At 56.5% G+C, this 15,775-nt stretch overlaps 2 protein-coding genes across 4 annotated transcripts; one reads left to right on the top strand and one right to left on the bottom strand.

Moving 5' to 3' along the window:
* Positions 1-1,370: 1,370 nt before the first annotated feature.
* On the bottom strand, positions 1,371-8,754 carry AK2 (adenylate kinase 2). Of its 2 annotated transcripts, XM_074807237.1 has the most exons (7): positions 8,614-8,754; positions 7,969-8,094; positions 5,954-6,064; positions 5,752-5,846; positions 5,011-5,083; positions 4,236-4,431; positions 1,371-2,182 (listed from the first exon to the last, which is right to left on the bottom strand). In XM_074807237.1, the coding sequence occupies exons 1-7, from the start codon at positions 8,725-8,727 to the stop codon at positions 2,175-2,177; spliced, it is 723 nt and encodes a 240-aa protein (XP_074663338.1). In that variant the 5' UTR covers positions 8,728-8,754; the 3' UTR covers positions 1,371-2,174. The 2 variants fall into 2 exon arrangements, with proteins under 2 accessions (XP_074663338.1, XP_074663337.1); XM_074807236.1 differs by lacking the exon at positions 1,371-2,182 and having other exon boundaries at positions 4,037-4,431.
* A 917-nt stretch (positions 8,755-9,671) lies between these two features.
* AZIN2 (antizyme inhibitor 2) lies at positions 9,672-15,643 on the top strand. 2 transcript variants are annotated; one of them, XM_074807233.1, is made up of 11 exons: positions 9,672-9,869; positions 10,354-10,468; positions 11,650-11,816; positions 11,915-12,088; positions 12,817-12,989; positions 13,096-13,227; positions 13,565-13,730; positions 13,851-14,013; positions 14,088-14,200; positions 14,707-14,921; positions 15,298-15,643. In XM_074807233.1, exons 3-11 carry the CDS (start codon positions 11,718-11,720, stop codon positions 15,437-15,439), a joined length of 1,377 nt encoding a protein of 458 aa, XP_074663334.1. In that variant the 5' UTR covers positions 9,672-9,869; positions 10,354-10,468; positions 11,650-11,717; the 3' UTR covers positions 15,440-15,643. The 2 variants fall into 2 exon arrangements, with proteins under 2 accessions (XP_074663334.1, XP_074663336.1); XM_074807235.1 differs by lacking the exon at positions 9,672-9,869 and adding an exon at positions 10,077-10,191.
* The last annotated feature ends 132 nt before the right edge of the window (positions 15,644-15,775 follow it).

A 15,775-nucleotide genomic window follows, 5' to 3' on the forward strand; every position in this document is an offset into this window, starting at 1 on the left:
AGTGAGAATTCAGTGTCCTATTTGATGCTGGTCCTTGTGCTATAAATAGGATTTTTCCCCTTTTATAGTTGCTGAATAATTGTGTGTATGAAATATGAACAGTTTTCAAAAGAGTGCCTGATAAGCAGCTTGCTGGAATGAAATGGTTGAACAGAAGGATTTTACAGCACCTGCAGAGCATCACGTGCTGTGGAAAACATTCAAGGTCAACGTGACAGAGACAGGTCACAGAACAGATCCAACTACAGAGGACGTAGGCTTGGGCTAACCAGCCTCCCCACAGCAGCCTTTCCCACAGCACCCCAACAATTCATTTCACGCTCCACACTTAGGCAAGGATCAAACGGAAGAAGCCCAGCTCAGAGGAGCCAAGACTTCTCCATCCCACGTACTAGAAAGCCAGGAGGAGCAGGCAGAACAGGTTTTTAAGACAACAGCAGGCAGGTAGTAGAGGACACAATCCCAAACAACGAGGAAGAGCAGAGTTTAACATCCATCATCAAAGGAAATAAGGGAAGAACACCACAAATGCCAGAGAGGCACAAGCTTGCCTTCAAAAGAGAGGGAATGCTAATGGGAGGTACAGAGAGGTAATAAAAACACCAGAGCACAGGGAGACTGAATGGCGGAGGAGGGAGAGCGCCCAATTATGCTGGAGAAACCAGTCATTTCTGGAGGAAATTGCGTACGCAGCCTGACCCTTTCTGGTGCCTGTCCACAGTGCCAAAACCAAAGCCCTGAACACAAGTGGGGCTGCAAGGGTGGTACAACCCCTCCCTCAGCACATCCAGAACAGCCTTCCTCTGAGATACCTCAGAGCGCCAGGCAGGGTCCTGTGGAGGCAGGACAGAGGCCGGGAAATGCTCCTGTTCCCTGCGTTAAGATTCCGCCTGTGTATTTACAGAAAAGGTATGAAAGGCAGAAAGCAAATGAGCAGAAACAGAAGACACAATATGTGGCTTCCAGTTGCTGCAGGAGGAGAGGAAATAACATCAGCTCCTCTACACACTGGTGATGCAAAGGGAGGAGGGAAATGGCTAGGAATGACATCACTTAAAAACACCTGAAAGGAGCTCTGGCCAGAAAGGGTCAGGATACACAGGGACTCAATGCCTGCAGCATCACACATGAAGAAACAAGAGAGAAAACCAAAGACACCATTGCTATGGTGATACAAAGCACTAGAACACACTCAGCAAGGAAGAGAGATAAAAGGAATTACAAGCCACATTTTCAGCTGCACAGAACAACATCCCTGAGATAGGATCAGGCCCGAGGATCCACCCAGCTCAATTGTTAGTTGGCTGTGTTGTCATCTGCCTCTCATCTTCCACACTGTCTGCAGGTCAAAGAGGACACAGCAACAGATACAAAATGTAAAGGGGTTATTTTATTATTGATTCAGAGGTTAGACAAGGCACCATTTGATCTAAAAAGAAATGCAAAAAAACCCAATTAAGGGTTATTTTTGCAGTCAATTAAGAAAGTCTCTTTTGCATTTCTTCAGCATTGTGTGAATTCCAGCTTGGTCAAGATCACAGAAAAGCCACCCCATTGCCAAGTAAGGCAGGCTTGGACTAGCGCCGCAGCCCCTCTGTTCAGCAGCAGAGAAACCTTGAGGAGTCTCTATGCCGGGGTTTAGGAATGCAGCAGAACAAGAAAAACAATACTTCCAGGAAAAGACCATGGCATCTTTTTTTCCTTTCCATTTCAGAAATGATGAGTCATTTGTTCATTTTGGTCCTCGCTGACAGGAAGGAACTTTAGAAAAATCACAGCAAACCTTGCAGTGGCCTCGGAGTACTACGAGCCCATGAGACAAGCCCTGAAAGTCCTGGAGAAGCCTGGAACAGCACCTAGTCCTACCCTCCTAACAGGTCAAAGACCTGCCTCTGATCGCTGGCAGAGGTGTTTCACTCTGTACAATTGTTTTGCCTCCCCGAACAGTGATTTCTAAGGAGAAGGCCATCTCCTCTTCACAATGATTCTGCTGAATAAGAAATCCAAACAAAACCCAACCAAATCAGCCCCCAAGCCCCTTGTCTACCACCTCCTTTTTCCCCCTCCCATCAATCATAACCCCCTCCCTGCCTCCCCTGCACCCAGGGGAGGGCTGCAATGGGTGATGTAGCAGAGTGTGCAGCATTTGGTGGTGTTTCATCTGGTTCACGGAGTCACTCAGCTGGAATAAATGGGAACAAAGAGAAAAAAATAGATTTAGGGGAAAAAAAAAAATCAAAATTAATCATGGTTTATGGCAGAAAAAGGCTGGTGAGCTGGATGCAAAGTGAACACGAGGGGGTAGAGTAAAAGAACACATTGTTCCTGCCATGGAGTACAACTTGACCAAATCCAGAAACACCAACTGATCGGCATTACGGCAGCGTGCAGGGGGCTGCAGCTCTCTGACTCTCTCAAGATAAAAGCTGCTTCCACTCAGAATTTCTTTACAGTCACCGAGATGCTGGAGCAGCTCTAACACACGCACTTTCCTCTCCACTACCCTGGAGCACAGCAGTCCTATGCTAAATGCTATCCTGACCTCCCAGCACGTTGACGCCACGCGCCGGGGCTGCCCCTTCACAGGAAAAGCAGAGACAATCGACAAGGCAACGGCCATCTGGGGGATCTCAGGGGACTGCAGGCTGCTGACAAAACCAGCACCGTTTACTTTCAAACCCTCTCTCCCTGCAGTCACGTGCTTTCAAGTACAACAAGTCAACTGCTTTCAGTTCCTGGTGTTATTTTCAGTTTGCTGGAAGGGAAGAGGTTGTTTCCCTGGAAGGGAGGTACAAGGACAGAGAGCGGTTTCCCAACAAAAGAGAAATTATCAAGAAAACGAGCAAGGGATTCCTGAGGATTAGGCATCTGCTCTGGACACACAGCCCACAGCAGCTCAGTGCACAGGAGGGAGACAGGCCATCTCCTTCAAACAGGCGGGTACTCAATAACACTAAATCAGTAAACATACATGAAAGGCCAAAGGACAAAGTTTCATCTGGGCCAATCTGCATTTACAGAGGGGTCCTCTAGGAAGGGCTGGAATCCTGCACGGGCAAAGGTCATCACCAGCCTCGCAGGGTCACCGTATAGCAGCGTAACAGCCCCGAGAAGCCGGGGCATTAACCACACCACACATGGTGTCCTCAAATGGGCAGCCCCACAGCTGTTTGATTTGCTCAAGAAACAAGCACATTTCCATGATCTCATAACGAAAGTTATTGGCTCAAGGGCACATGAAGCCAGTGGTTAATAATGCTGTCTCTCAGGCCTTGAAAAAGTATTTGTTTTGGAGTCAGGCTTTATTTAGACTTTGGGATCAGAAGCTCAACACATCTTCATCTCCTCGGCCAAAGCCAAGGCAAGAGTGAAGAGATAAAAGCCAAGTCCTTTTTTGTTCTCAGGAGATCCCAACTTGCCACACACAGTGACTGTCAGACTCTGACCAGAGACTTCATATTGTTAAAAACAAAAAAAAAAGCAAAAAGCATCTCACTAATATTTGCTATATTGGGGTCCACAAATGAGGAGAGCTTGAAAACCCCCCAGCTCTCACCCACCCTCTTTCTGCCCCACAAGCCCCGTCAGAACAGGAGGAAGACAGGCTGTGCTCTCAGGTAACCTGCCATCCCACAAAGAATAAAACACACAGAACAAGAACAAATTCTGACCCAGCCCCGAGCAGCGGGCGGCTGCACTCACAGGCACAGCCAAGCCAACACACGCCAACCCCGTGTTTCATCTCCTGCAGCTGACAAAGAGCACCTATCCAGCACTCTGGGAAGGTCCTTCCCCCCACTGCTCAGTCCTGATCTCCGACCTTCCGCTAGTCCCCTGTGGAGCAGCCAGGAGGAGCTGAAAGTACAGCTCTTTCCAGGGAGCTACAGCTCTGGAATGAAACAAAAGCTTTTTGACCCAAAGGGGTGCAAACCCCATTTCTGGCAGCAGGTGGCTGGTGCTCGGGCTCGCTGCGACCTCTAGGGGCCAAATCTCCAGCATCCACAGACGGACGGACGTTCACATATACTGAGATAGAGACCGTTAACAGCTTCTTTAATAGAGAATTAGCACAGCCCTGCCTCGGGCTGCAGTGTCTCATCCCCTCCTCTTCTACCCTGCTTAGCTCTTCACCCTCCCTGGCCCCAGAGAGACAGAGATGGAGAGACAGAGAGAGAGAGAAAAGGGAGAGCTCCGTCCTGGGACAGAGCCCTAAATGAACATAACCAGGTCTTTACATGTTGCTCTTGAGAAGGCTGCCAGGATGCTAGCAAACACCACGTCGGGAGACTGGGAGGCGTCCACCGCCGCGTGGATCCCTCGCTTGCTGTAGTAGGAGACCAGGGGAGAGGTCTGCGTGTGATAGGCCTTCAGGCGGGTTTTCAAGGCTGTTTCATTATCGTCTGAACGGCGGATCAGGGGCTCTCCAGTGACCTGGGAGAAGCAAGGGGACAGTCTCCAGCTAGCTGCAGCCTGGCACGCTCCCCCCTTCTCTCCGCAGCTACGACAACCCCTGCTCCCTTCCTCCAAGACAGGCTACAATGCGGAGCTGCAGAGGCGATCCCCAGGTCCGCAGGGCAGAGCGGGGCGAACCCAGGGCAGCCGAACCAAAGCCCAGAGCAGTCACTGAAGAGAGGAGGATTCAGCATCGTGGTCTTTCCCCCACACACCACTCTACTTGTTAAAAGGAGCCTCAAGAGCAGACACCAGCTACAGTTGCTCCCCAAGAGGGAAACCGGTCACAACCCACCGCAACTTGGACAGAGTCCAACAAGTTCTGAGGCTGGCAGAGCCTGGGCCGGCTCTGCAGAACGGCCATACCCTTCACTCATCCCTCCAGGCCTCGCTCCCCGCAGTGCCGTCGGCTCAGGCTGCCCAGGCAGTTCCCCACGCTCCCCAGAAAGCCAGGACAGGAGGTACAAGAGAAGGAAAGAAATTAGTTTTTCCAGGAATGCTGCAAAGCATTAGCTAAACCCAAAGCAACGTAAGCTGTGGCCTTGGGAGCTCACATACATCGTCCTTCATGTGCTCTTTCGGGGGTCTGAACTCCTCGTGGTAAGAGCGGCCACTCGCGGGGTGAATCAGCCTAAGACAGAAAGCAAGTGTCAGCAAAGGAGCCCGGTGCCAGGACAAGGTCTCCTGAACCTGCCACTCATCAGCACAGAAACATCCGCAATAGCAACCCGATTCGTCTCTCTCTATTAAGAAAAATCTCTTCTAGCTATTTCTGTACCAAGGGCCTCTTCAGGCGTTTGAAAAAAGCAGCTGTGCTAGGAGATGGAGAAGGGATTTTTACTTTATGCTTTACTGGGGAAGAGGGCTGGCTCCTGGGGGTGTGAGGGTGACGCAGTGCAAGAGCAAACAGCAGGGGACAGCTGTGCCTGCACGGCCGCAGCTGAGCCTGGACGGGGTGCTCAGCAGTGCCCTGCGTGAGGGAGCAGTAACAGCTCCAGAGAAGAAAGAGCAGAGACATTAACTGTCAGACAGCAGGCCTAAAGGCTGAGCTGGGTCACCAAGGACACTGATTTGTGTCAGCAACCCCTATTTATAGGGCAATGAAGAGGCTCTGTTCAAGGTTGGCCCAAGCACGGGAGAACAGGCAAGGGATCAGGGCAGGAAGGCTCAAACAGAGCAGAAAACTAAGACAGAGCAGCCCTGCCGCTAGCCCTGAGCACGGTGAGAATGAGCTGGGATCCAAAACTGGGACAAGGAAACCCCACCCCATGCACCGAGTGTTTGGGAGGGAAGAATTACCGTCCAGTGATTCTCCGGATCAGCAAGGAGTCGGGGATGCTGAACTCAATGACGGAGTCCAGCTTCTCCCTCCTCTTCTCCAGGAGCTCATCCAGCTGCAACAGAAAACCCCTAACTCAGAGGGGCAGAGGGGCACCGAGGGACGTGTCTCCAGGGAGCGAGGAGATGTCAGAGCAGTCCCCGAGTGGGAGAGCCCACGTACCATTTCGGCCTGCTTCACTGTGCGTGGGAAGCCGTCCAGGAGGAAGCCGTTCTTGCAGGGAGGAGAGTCGAGGTTGTTCTCGATCAGCTCCACCACCATCTCGTCGCTCACCTGCGGAGAGAAGAGATGGGCGCAGGCTCAGGAGGGACACCCCGATTTTACACAGCTGCTGGACCCATGCCAGCGCCCAGGCTGCACCAGAGCCTTTTCACGGCCGTTGCTGGTCCCAGAGGCAGCAGCCACAGCGCAGGGCGCTGCTGTTAACTGGGCAAAAGCCGCGTGTTCAGACCTGCCCTCCTCCGAGAAGCACTCTCTGCCGTGGGTGTCAACACCAAGACGTGGCTAATGAGCCATTTCACACCAGGGACACTCCAGCCTGCACAGGGCCTTGGACCAGCGCTGTGACCTCACCGTTACAAAGGTTGCTGTATTTCGAAGGAGACTGTCAGCTTGAAGACAAACTCCCCAGATTTTTTTTTTTTTTTTTGAAAACCAATTCATGATACAAAATATCAACGTAATCTTTATTTCCTGTTACTTTGTACCTTCACCCACACATCCCCCTCAGTAGGCAGGCCTGGCCAGGAAGGGCAAAGCAGGTGAGTTGCTCATTGATTCTCATAAACCTTGTGTGGAGGTAAATGCCCAACAGCTGCTGACAAGCTCTGGCCTCGCTGGATGGTTTTTCCCATATGACAATCTCAGCATACTGCTGGGATTAGTGCCTTTTCTACACTGCAGCATTTCGAAAGTACTAACAGATGCTGCAGCCCCAAAGATAGCTGTTTATTTGAGAGTAATTCTCCCCAGCAGCACGTTTTTCTCCAGCACACGCAGCTGGGACCCAGCAGGATTGGGGGACCGGACTGTGACAGCACACGTAAACAAGAGTCCTGGAGCAGGAAGCGTACAGGCGCAGGGCGGATTGGGTGAAGCAACAAGTCACTTCTGCACTTCCCTGATTACCTCTTTCAGAGAAAGGGGTCCTGTCTGGTAATCAAGCATAAAACCCCACCTGGAATGCTGCTGTGCTCCCAGCGGGGCTATCGCAGAGCCAGAGCACGCTGCTGGGATACACCTGCGGAGCAGCCCGGTGCCGGCTGCCACACGCACACGTGGCAGATACCACCAGCCTTGCCAGATAACGTCCCTATCTTTCATAACCAGCTGGGATATCGCAGGCTCGGTGTTGCAACGCAAGCTTTGAGCGAAAGCTGGAGATAAGCCACATCGCTCTTCCCACCTGGGGCCTGCAGACTCGCCGGGGGGTGTTACGAGCCCGTGACAGCCAGCAGCGATGCTCAAGATCTGCCCCACACCGCTTAACTTTGGGGCAAGTCACTGCAATTTGCTGTCCCTCAAGTTTCCCCAAGATATTTCAGTCATTTTGGCAAGATCATTAGACCTTCAGAAAATGAATGTGTTGGAGATCCTAACTCTTGTCTCTTGGGGATCCAACGCGTCTGTCTTGCACAGCATTACTCAACATCCACTGCAACACCCCTAAATCTATTTTCACCTCACAGTTACAAACAGATGGCATTTATTCAAGAGCTGGGACACAAATGAACCCTCTGAACAAAGTCTTTTGCCCCACAGGAGTCCAGGCATCATGGGAAGAGATACAGGAGCCGCAAAGTGCGGCTGTAACATCCTGCAGCTCCAAGGATAAACCTTTACCTCAAACAGTGTTCTGGAGCCACAGATCAGGCAGCCTGCCTGCACCCCGCGAGCGTAAAACCACCGTGGCAGAAAGACCCAACCCACAGACACAGGCTGCTGGTAAGCAAGGAGCAATTTTAAAGAGGAAGGATGGTTTTTAGGGGATGTTTCTCCTGCAGGCTAACAAGAAGGAAAACCCCCCACCCCAACCTCTGCCTTCACCCTGTAACCTGCCTTCCTCCACTAATCGGATTTTATCACTGAGGTTTCTAATTATGAGGTGGATTTTCCCTGCTCACATTCCAGGTGCTGCCAGACCATCTCCCCTCCCAGCACGTCTCCCTGCTACCCACCAGCTTCCCCGAATCCATCGTCTCTTTGAGCCGCTTGCCCAGCTCAGATCCCGAGGCCACCATGGCCCGCAGCATGTCCCCGGTGGCCAGGTGGCAAACGCAGTAGGTCTCAGCCAGCTTCGGAGCCTGTGGGAGAGCACAGAACCGAGGTGAGCTCGCTGTGAGGGTTTCGGAGCCAGGAGCTCGGAAATCGAGGCCCAGCCGGGGTTTGGGCCCCGCCGTCCCGGAGGGGCCTCGTCCCTACTGGTAGCAGCAGGATGATCTGCGACCGGCCAGCACGTGGCCAGGCCCGGCACACACAGCCCTGAGGGCCCGGTGCTCCGGGAACCGGGCCAGGGCACCGGAGCCCCGCGGCCGGCCCTGGAGAGGGGGACCAGGACAAAGGGCCACGGCGCCCGCCCCCCCTGAGGGCGCCCGGGGTCCCGGGGAAAGGGGAGGCCCGGGGCCCTCCGGAGCGGGGGCAGGCCGCACGCCCCAACCCCTCGGCGGGGGAAGGGAGACCGGGCGCCCGGGGACTCAGAAGCCCGGGGGTGGGGAGGGCCGGTCGGCCCGGTCCCGCCGGCCGCTCCCGGGAGGCGTCCCGGGACTCCCGCGCCTCTTCTGTGAAGGGCCGCACGTGCCCCTGTCCCCCCGGTACCCCCTCACCTGCGTGCCCTTGCCGGCGCCGGGCGGGCCCAGCAGCACGGCGCGAATGCCCTGCCGGAGCCCCGGGCCCGGGGCCTGCCCGCGGCCGCCCCCCGCCTGCGCGCTCGGAGCCATGGCCGCCGCCGACTGCGCGCCCGCCCCGCCCCGCGCCCGGTGGGCGGGGCCACGCCGGGCCGCACGCCTCGTGGGCGGGGCCACGCCGATGGAGGGCGGGGTTTAGAGAGGGAGTGGGCGGGGTCTCGCTGGGGTGGGCAGGGTTTCGTGGGGAGGGGCGGGGTTTAGCCAATAGCAGGCGGGGTTTAATGGGTAGGGGGCGGGGTTTCATAGGGAGTGGGCGTGGTATCGCCGATAGGGGGCGTGGTTTCACTGGGAGTGGGCGGGGTTAGGCGGCCGTGCATGGGTGAAGCGCGCCCAGCTCGCAGGGAGCCAGGCTTGCCCTGGCTCTGCGTGGGTCGCCCGGCTCTGCGTGGGCTGTGCGTCACGGCACTGCTCTGCACCACGCTGCTGAGAGCCGGCACCTCTCTGCCCTCCTCCCGGCGCTGTGCTCTCTGCATGGCTGCCCCCCATCCTGCACGGCACGGTCCAGGGCTGGGTGCTGGGCCAGAGCACCGGGAAAACAGGCCAGGATCTCACAGGAGACAAGAGCTTCCTTGGCCCTGGTTGCCAGGAGAGTCCATGGCAAAGCCAAGACCACAGTGTTGAATAGAGGAACCTGGGATATATCAGTCCCTCTCGCCTCCTCAGCAGGGGCAGCTACCCTTCCATGCACAGAACACTGTCTCCTCAGCGACATCAGAGAGGGAATTACAAATTAATAATAACAAGAAAAAAAATTCCCTCCTCAGCCTGTGGCGTTTGTGGGATGGAGCAGTGGAACCGTGTCCAAGTGCACAGGACTGATTGACCAGAGAGGGCATCTGCAACTATGGCAGAGCTGGATCTGCTGCCGGGGAACCCGCCGAAACTGGCAGCAGCACAACAAGGGCAGAAAATCAATCCCTGACATCTTCCCGACTACCTCCCCCGGCTGGTGTCCCAGCCAAACAGGCGCTGCTCAGCCTTTAATCTGCAGGAAGCCTCGTTTCCCTGGCAGCAGTATTTCAGAGGTATTTTTGGCTCTTTTTCCCCCAAGGGTCCCTGCGCACACGATGCACGCGCAGCCACGAGCGCCCTCGCACCAGGGCCGGGCTGCTGGCAGGCTCGCAGCGCTCCGCACTGTCAGGCTGGGGATGAGCTGCTGGTGCGGCAGGGACTCGGTGAGAACCTGGGGTGTCTGCTGGGAAGGGGGTGGGCGAGGCGGGGAGCATTCCCCAAAAGGGATGAAGGATGCTTGGAGGCAGCTCAGCCAATGGGGTGGCTGGGTTTGGTTGCCATGGCCATGGTTGTGAGGCAGAGCAGGGAGGGGGGTGCTGGGATACAAGGGGTGCAGAGGCCCCCCCACTCTCTGCAGGGGTAGCTGGTCCAAGGGCTCGGAGCAGGCAGGGAACCAGGGCAGGTCGAACAGCCGCCGCTGGGGCCAGTTCTTCCTCTTTTCTCTTGGGAGACCCATGGGCATAATCTGTTTAAATGCTTTCTAAGGTAATGGGGTGGGGGGGACCGCGCGGGACTGCTGGGGAAGCCTGGCAGGGTGAGGAGGGGGCTGCTGAGGGATGTCTGCGGATGCTGAGTTTCGGGAATGGTGGGTGGAGGGCATCCTGCCGTCAGTGCCCCTCACTAACCCCTTGCACTGCCTCTCCCCAGAAACCTCGGATCCTCAGCAACAGCTACTCCTCGGGGTGCTGCGGGAGCTCGGTGTTCCTCGGGGGGCCCCCCTGGCAGCACGCCTAGTCCCCCCGGAGCGAGGCGTTGGACCTTGGTAAGGAGGGGATGTCGGAGGCTGGGGCTCCTTTGCCCAGGGCTGGCAGGAATGACCTATTTAATTGCTCATCGTTTCTGTGCCCAACCAGCACAGGCTAGGTGCTGATTAGTGATGTCTTTGGGGAGTGAAGGGTAAGGCTCGAGGAGTTGCTCTTCTTTCCTGAGTATGAAGCTCTAAGAGCTTCAAAACCTGCTTTTTCTCCTCATTCCACATCTCTGGAGTTCACTGGCGGTGGTTGCTCAATGCATTACAACACCGTGCTGCTCCAGGGTCAGCGTGGTCTTTCTCCTAGTGACCACCCGAAATGTCGTAAGTAGGTCTCTGCGGAGGATGAGGTGGTGTCCAGTTCTGAGAAACAAAACCTCTGTCTCCCACTCACTTCAGATCAGAGAGACCGTGTTCCTGTAAGAGCCCTGGAGCTAGACCTGGATTATTGGAGTGGAAACATTTCCTGCCAGCTTGTGCTAGGTTGTCAGCTCCCTGGGTTATGGGGTGGGCTGGATCCAGGGGAGGAGATTGTTAAAACTAAGTGCGCAGGCTTAAAGCTAAAGCTCTGCTAAGCGTGCGAGCCAGGAAACACAGTGCAGGTTAAATTGTCCCCTTGTTCCACACCCCGTGTCATGAGAGAGACATGAAACTGGAACCGCAGCATGGATCGAGACTGGTGTCAGCGAGTGGCCTGTGCCGTGCTCTTTAAAGATGCCTCCCTCTTCATGGGGCTCCTGTGCTTGGGAAGGTGGGTCTGTGAGACTTGAGCTATTTGAAAACCACAAGGGAACTTCATCCTGTGCAACACACGGCAGATTTAGCTACATGCCGGAGCGTGAAGGGACATGTTCTGGCATATATAGGCCATCTGCTTTGCGGTGAAGTTGGCTTTGTTAACTGCATTGGTGCCTGAACTGCTGCTGAAGAAGACAGGGCTGCTGTGTGCCAAAACAAAGCTCTGAGCTGCAGAGAAATGTGTCTCCTCCCCCTGGAGAAGATGCTTTCGCCCACGGTAGGGCTCTCAGCGGAGGCGCTGGTTTGGAGGAGAGCAGCAGAGAGCTCTGCCCAGGGCAGCGCTGCCATGTACGGCCCACGGGAGGGACGGGGAGCACCTTGGGGTGCAGGCTGGGTGGTCTATGCTGGTAGAGCTTCCACAGCCCTGCCTCTAACATTCCCTTTCTTTTTTCCAGTGTGTTGCATGCTTAGAAGCTACACCCTGCTTGAAGAGGCTTTAAACTAGTGTTATCACACCTTGACCATGAATGGGTACTTGAATGAATCCAACTTCATGATGGTGGAGGAGGGCTTCACCACCAGAGACCTCCTGGAGACCCTCCTCGTGGAGCTGTGCCCGGCGGTGAGGGCTGGCGGCTCTGCTGCTCCCCGGCAACCAGCATCCCCGTGGCAGAGGCAGGCATGGGGAGGCGACTGCTGCTCACTCCAGCTTTCTCCTAGAGCGAGGAGCAAGCCTTCTTCCTGGCAGACCTTGGAGACATCGTGAAGAAACATCTGCGTTTCCTGAAGGCCTTGCCCCGTGTGAAACCCTACTTCCCGGTTAAGTGCAACGGCAGTGAGGGAGTGATTCGTCTGCTGGCGGAGCTGGGCGCAGGCTTTGCCTGTACCAACAAGGTAGGGTCGTGGGAGGACAGCTCAGGATGACCATCCTTCGGGCATTTGTGGGAGATTGGCAGAGCTCACCTTCTTTTCCCAAGTTTCTGCTCGTTAAATGACATTTACAGGGGCAGCAGTCTCCCCCTGCTGTCAAAACTCTCCTGACACAGCCCAGAAATCCCCGTCCTCGTTCCCTTTGACCGACATTCCTGTCTCTGGAGCTGGTGTCTGGGCTGGCAGCTTGGCCGGTGGCAAGGCATGTCCCTGGGGTGCCACTGCCACAGCCGCCCAACTCTTGGTGGCTTTAAGGCTGAGCTTAAAGCTCCCCAGCTCCCTCCTGCTTGTCATTCGCAGTGCCAGATTTCCAGGCAGGGACCCAAGTTAAGCCACTTACTTGTACATAATTAAATAAGACGTGTTACCAGGAGGAGAAAGTGCAAAGACCAGCTCAGAGCGGCACCACAGCCGTCACCCACAGGACACACGCACCAAACCCACACCTGCTAAACCCACTTGTTTCCTTTCCTCCTGGTCTCATCTTGTAAAGATCTTGCCACAACCTGCCCCTGCCAGGACAAAGTCCACTGTGATCCCTTTGAGTTCTTGCAGATTTTCCCTGGAAAAGCCCAGACTGCAAATGCTGGCGGTTTGCCCTCCGCAATGCCGCAGGCTGGCCGAGACCCAGGGCTGAGCGTGGGCAGCGCCGGTCCCGAGGACCTGCCCGCACGCGTGTCCTTTCCCTGCAGGCAGAGATCACCCGTGTTCAAAGCATCGGAGTCCCAGCTGACAAGATCTTCTACAGCAGCCCCTGCAAGCAGGTTGCCCACATCAAATACGCAGCCAGCCACGGTGTGCAGCTGATGACCTTCGACAACGAGGTGGAGCTGAGCAAGGTGGCCAGGAGCCACCCTCATGCCAGGTGGGTGTCCGGCAGCATCGCTGGAGTGTGGGGCTGGAGTAGGAGCTGGCTGTGGGGTGATAGAAGGCCTGAAGACCCCTCAACGCAGCGTGTCTTTGCTCTGCAGGATGTTGTTGGGTATTGCTGCTGACTCCAGCCCTGCTCCCCGTCTGAGCATGACGTTTGGGACCACACTCGAGTCCTGCCGGCACCTGCTAGAAGCAGCAAAGGAGCAGGCCGTGGAGGTTGTCGGCGTCAGGTACAGCACAAGGTCCTTTTTCCATAGGGGTGCTCAGCTCATGTCGGAGGGGACTGTGGGGAGCTCTGCTGTCCCGAAACAACGCAGGGGTCCACGGAGCCACCGGCTGCTCTGTCTGGGAGTGAGGTCAAGGCAGGGACCTGGGGAGATTGACTCTTGTTGGGACCGATTTGGGACAGGTTTAGCCCTCAGAGAGGCTCTGGGGGGCTCTGCGGGGCCAGCCAGGCACTCTGGGAAGCGCAGAGCTGCCCCCAGTGAGGGATAATCCCAGTGCCATGTCCCCTCGCTGCTCTCTGGGGATGGGCGAGTCCTGCTGAAACAGGGACTGTGCCCTCAGCTTTCACCTTGGGAGCGGCGGTCTGGAGCCCCAGGCCTTCGCTCAGTCGGTGGCTGCGGCGCAGCTGGCCTTCGAGGTGGGCACAGAGCTGGGCTACCGGATGCACCTCCTGGACATCGGAGGGGGATTCCCTGGCACCGAGGACACCAGAGCCCGATTTGAAGAGGTACATGTCTCCCGATGCCTGCACTCAGCAGGCAGAGAGCAAGGCTGGAGGGTGTCTCTGGGTCTGGCTGCTCGCAGACGGGCTGAGCTAACCCAGGGGGAACATCTTCTTCCCATCCAGATCGCTGCCGTGATAAACTCTGCCTTGGATTTATATTTCCCAGACGGCTGCGGGGTGGAGATCGTCGCGACACCCGGGCGATACTACGTCACGTCTGCGTTCACCTTCGCTGCCAACATCACTGCCAGGGATGAGGGTCCTGCGGAGCAGCCTGGCTCCGACGGTAGGTGGGACGGTGGGGACGGGCCCTCCTGTGTGCCCGAGCCCCTCCCAAGCCCTCTCCCTGCTCCCCTCCAGAGGAAGAGTCTGGCAGCAAGAAGAGCCTCGTGTATCACCTCAGTGACGGCGTCTACGGCGCTTTCAGCTGCCTCCTGTTTGACAGGCCCTGCCCCAGGCCTCAGCTGCGCAAGGTGAGGGTCTGGCCCAGTTCAAGGGGAGCCCAGCAGGTCCCTCACGTTGTGTGGCCTTGCCGCAGCCGGCCCCGCTCTCCCTTGTGTCGTGGCTGGGCCCAGGCTCCGTGCCAGAGAGCAGAGGCTGTGGGGAAGAGGCAGTGGTGATGTAAGGAATGATGTAAGGCAGAAATTCTTCCCTGTGAGGGTGGTGAGGCCCTGGCACAGGTTGCCCAGAGAAGCTGTGGCTGCCCCCTCCCTGGAAGGGTTCAAGGCCAGGTTGGACGGGGCTTTGGGAAACCTGGGCTAGTGGAAGGTGTACCTGCCCGTGGCAGGGGGGGTGGAACTGGATGGTCTTTAAGATCCCTCCCAACCCAAACCAGTCTGTGATTCCACACACCAGCAGAGCTGTAGCCACAGTCCGTGGGCTCCCCGGGTTGGACCTTCAGGGCGTGTGGAGACAAGACAAGTCACTGTGGCCCTGGGGCACCCTCATCCCCTGCCACTGCTCCATCTCTCCCCTGCAGAGACCCTGCCCAGACCCCACCTCACGCAGCAGCTCCCTCCAGGGCCCCCCAGGACACGCAGGGGGTCGCATCGCCGACGGCCTGGAGCTGCCCGAGCTGCAGGTCGGGGACTGGCTGATTTTTGAGGACATGGGTGCCTACACCATCGCGAGCTCATCCCCGCTTGCGGGGTGTCCCCAGCCACAGATCACCTATGCCATGTCCCGCGTGGCCTGGTAAGAGACAGTCCCGGGTGAGCAGGGTGAGGGGACAGGGCTGAATCCCCTGGTAGATGCTGCTTTTCCCTCCACCCAGGCTCTTTGCCTGAGGGAGAAGGTCAAATCTGAGCCGCAGAACCTGAAGATTGAGGTTTAAAAACCTGACCTCAGAGGTAAAACCCTGGCTTCAGAGACAAAACTCATGTTTTTTTAAATGCTGACAGACACAAGCGAGTTTTTCACTGAGGAAGCGGCATCTCTGGGTGCGCAGACGGGGCCGTTGCTCTGGGGGATGTGAGAGCCCCTGAACCCCCTTTTCCCCAGGCCCATCGCGCAGCATTTCTCGAGGGGCCGCTCCCCACTTTTCTCCCCCTCGGGTGTCTCCCGTTTGCAGGAAAGCCATCCAGCTCCTCCAAGGAAAACCACCACAAACAGAAGACGATCGCGAGAGCGTCTGCGCCCCGCTGTCCTGCGGCTGGGAAATGGCGGAGACGCTCTGCGTCAGCCCGGCCTTCGCTCCGGCCAGCATCATCTGAGCAACTCCCGCCCCGCCGGCATCGCCCCGCTCTGCTCTCACGGGGGGACTCGCACCAAGGGCTTTGAAGTTGGAGCCAGAAATCCCGTTCCTCCTGCTCGTGCGGTGTGCTGCGCCTACCAAAGGGGTTTGGCGGGTGGTGCCGAGCAGGTTTGGGTTCTTTTTCTTTTTTAAGAGTTATGGTAATAAATGGTTGTCCAGCGCAGCTCGTGGTTTCGTGTGAGGAAGGCCCCGGCTCTTCCTCCCCGCCCTGCACCGGAGGCGGTGGGGAATCGGTCTGCAATGAGCAGCTGCCTAACGAGGTTTTGCTCGTTAGGGAAAGCAGGGCTGTTCCCCT

Source organism: Strix aluco, chromosome 26 (assembly GCF_031877795.1).
Source record: "Strix aluco isolate bStrAlu1 chromosome 26, bStrAlu1.hap1, whole genome shotgun sequence".
Classification (NCBI taxonomy): domain Eukaryota; kingdom Metazoa; phylum Chordata; class Aves; order Strigiformes; family Strigidae; genus Strix; species Strix aluco.

Bases quoted from the DNA above. Each gene is read 5' to 3' on its own strand.
- AZIN2 (XM_074807233.1), top strand. From the start codon at position 11,718: ATGAATGGGTACTTGAATGAATCCAACTTCATGATGGTGGAGGAGGGC. The intron at 12,990-13,095 runs GTGGGTGTCCGG...TTTGCTCTGCAG, and splicing joins AGGAGCCACCCTCATGCCAG to GATGTTGTTGGGTATTGCTG. The intron at 13,228-13,564 runs GTACAGCACAAG...CTGTGCCCTCAG, and splicing joins GTGGAGGTTGTCGGCGTCAG to CTTTCACCTTGGGAGCGGCG.
- AK2 (XM_074807236.1), bottom strand. From the start codon at position 8,727: ATGGCTCCGAGCGCGCAGGCGGGGGGCGGCCGCGGGCAGGCCCCGGGC. The intron at 8,095-8,613 runs GTGAGGGGGTAC...GCTCTCCCACAG, and splicing joins GCGCCGGCAAGGGCACGCAG to GCTCCGAAGCTGGCTGAGAC. The intron at 5,847-5,953 runs GTACGTGGGCTC...TTTCTGTTGCAG, and splicing joins CAGTGAAGCAGGCCGAAATG to CTGGATGAGCTCCTGGAGAA.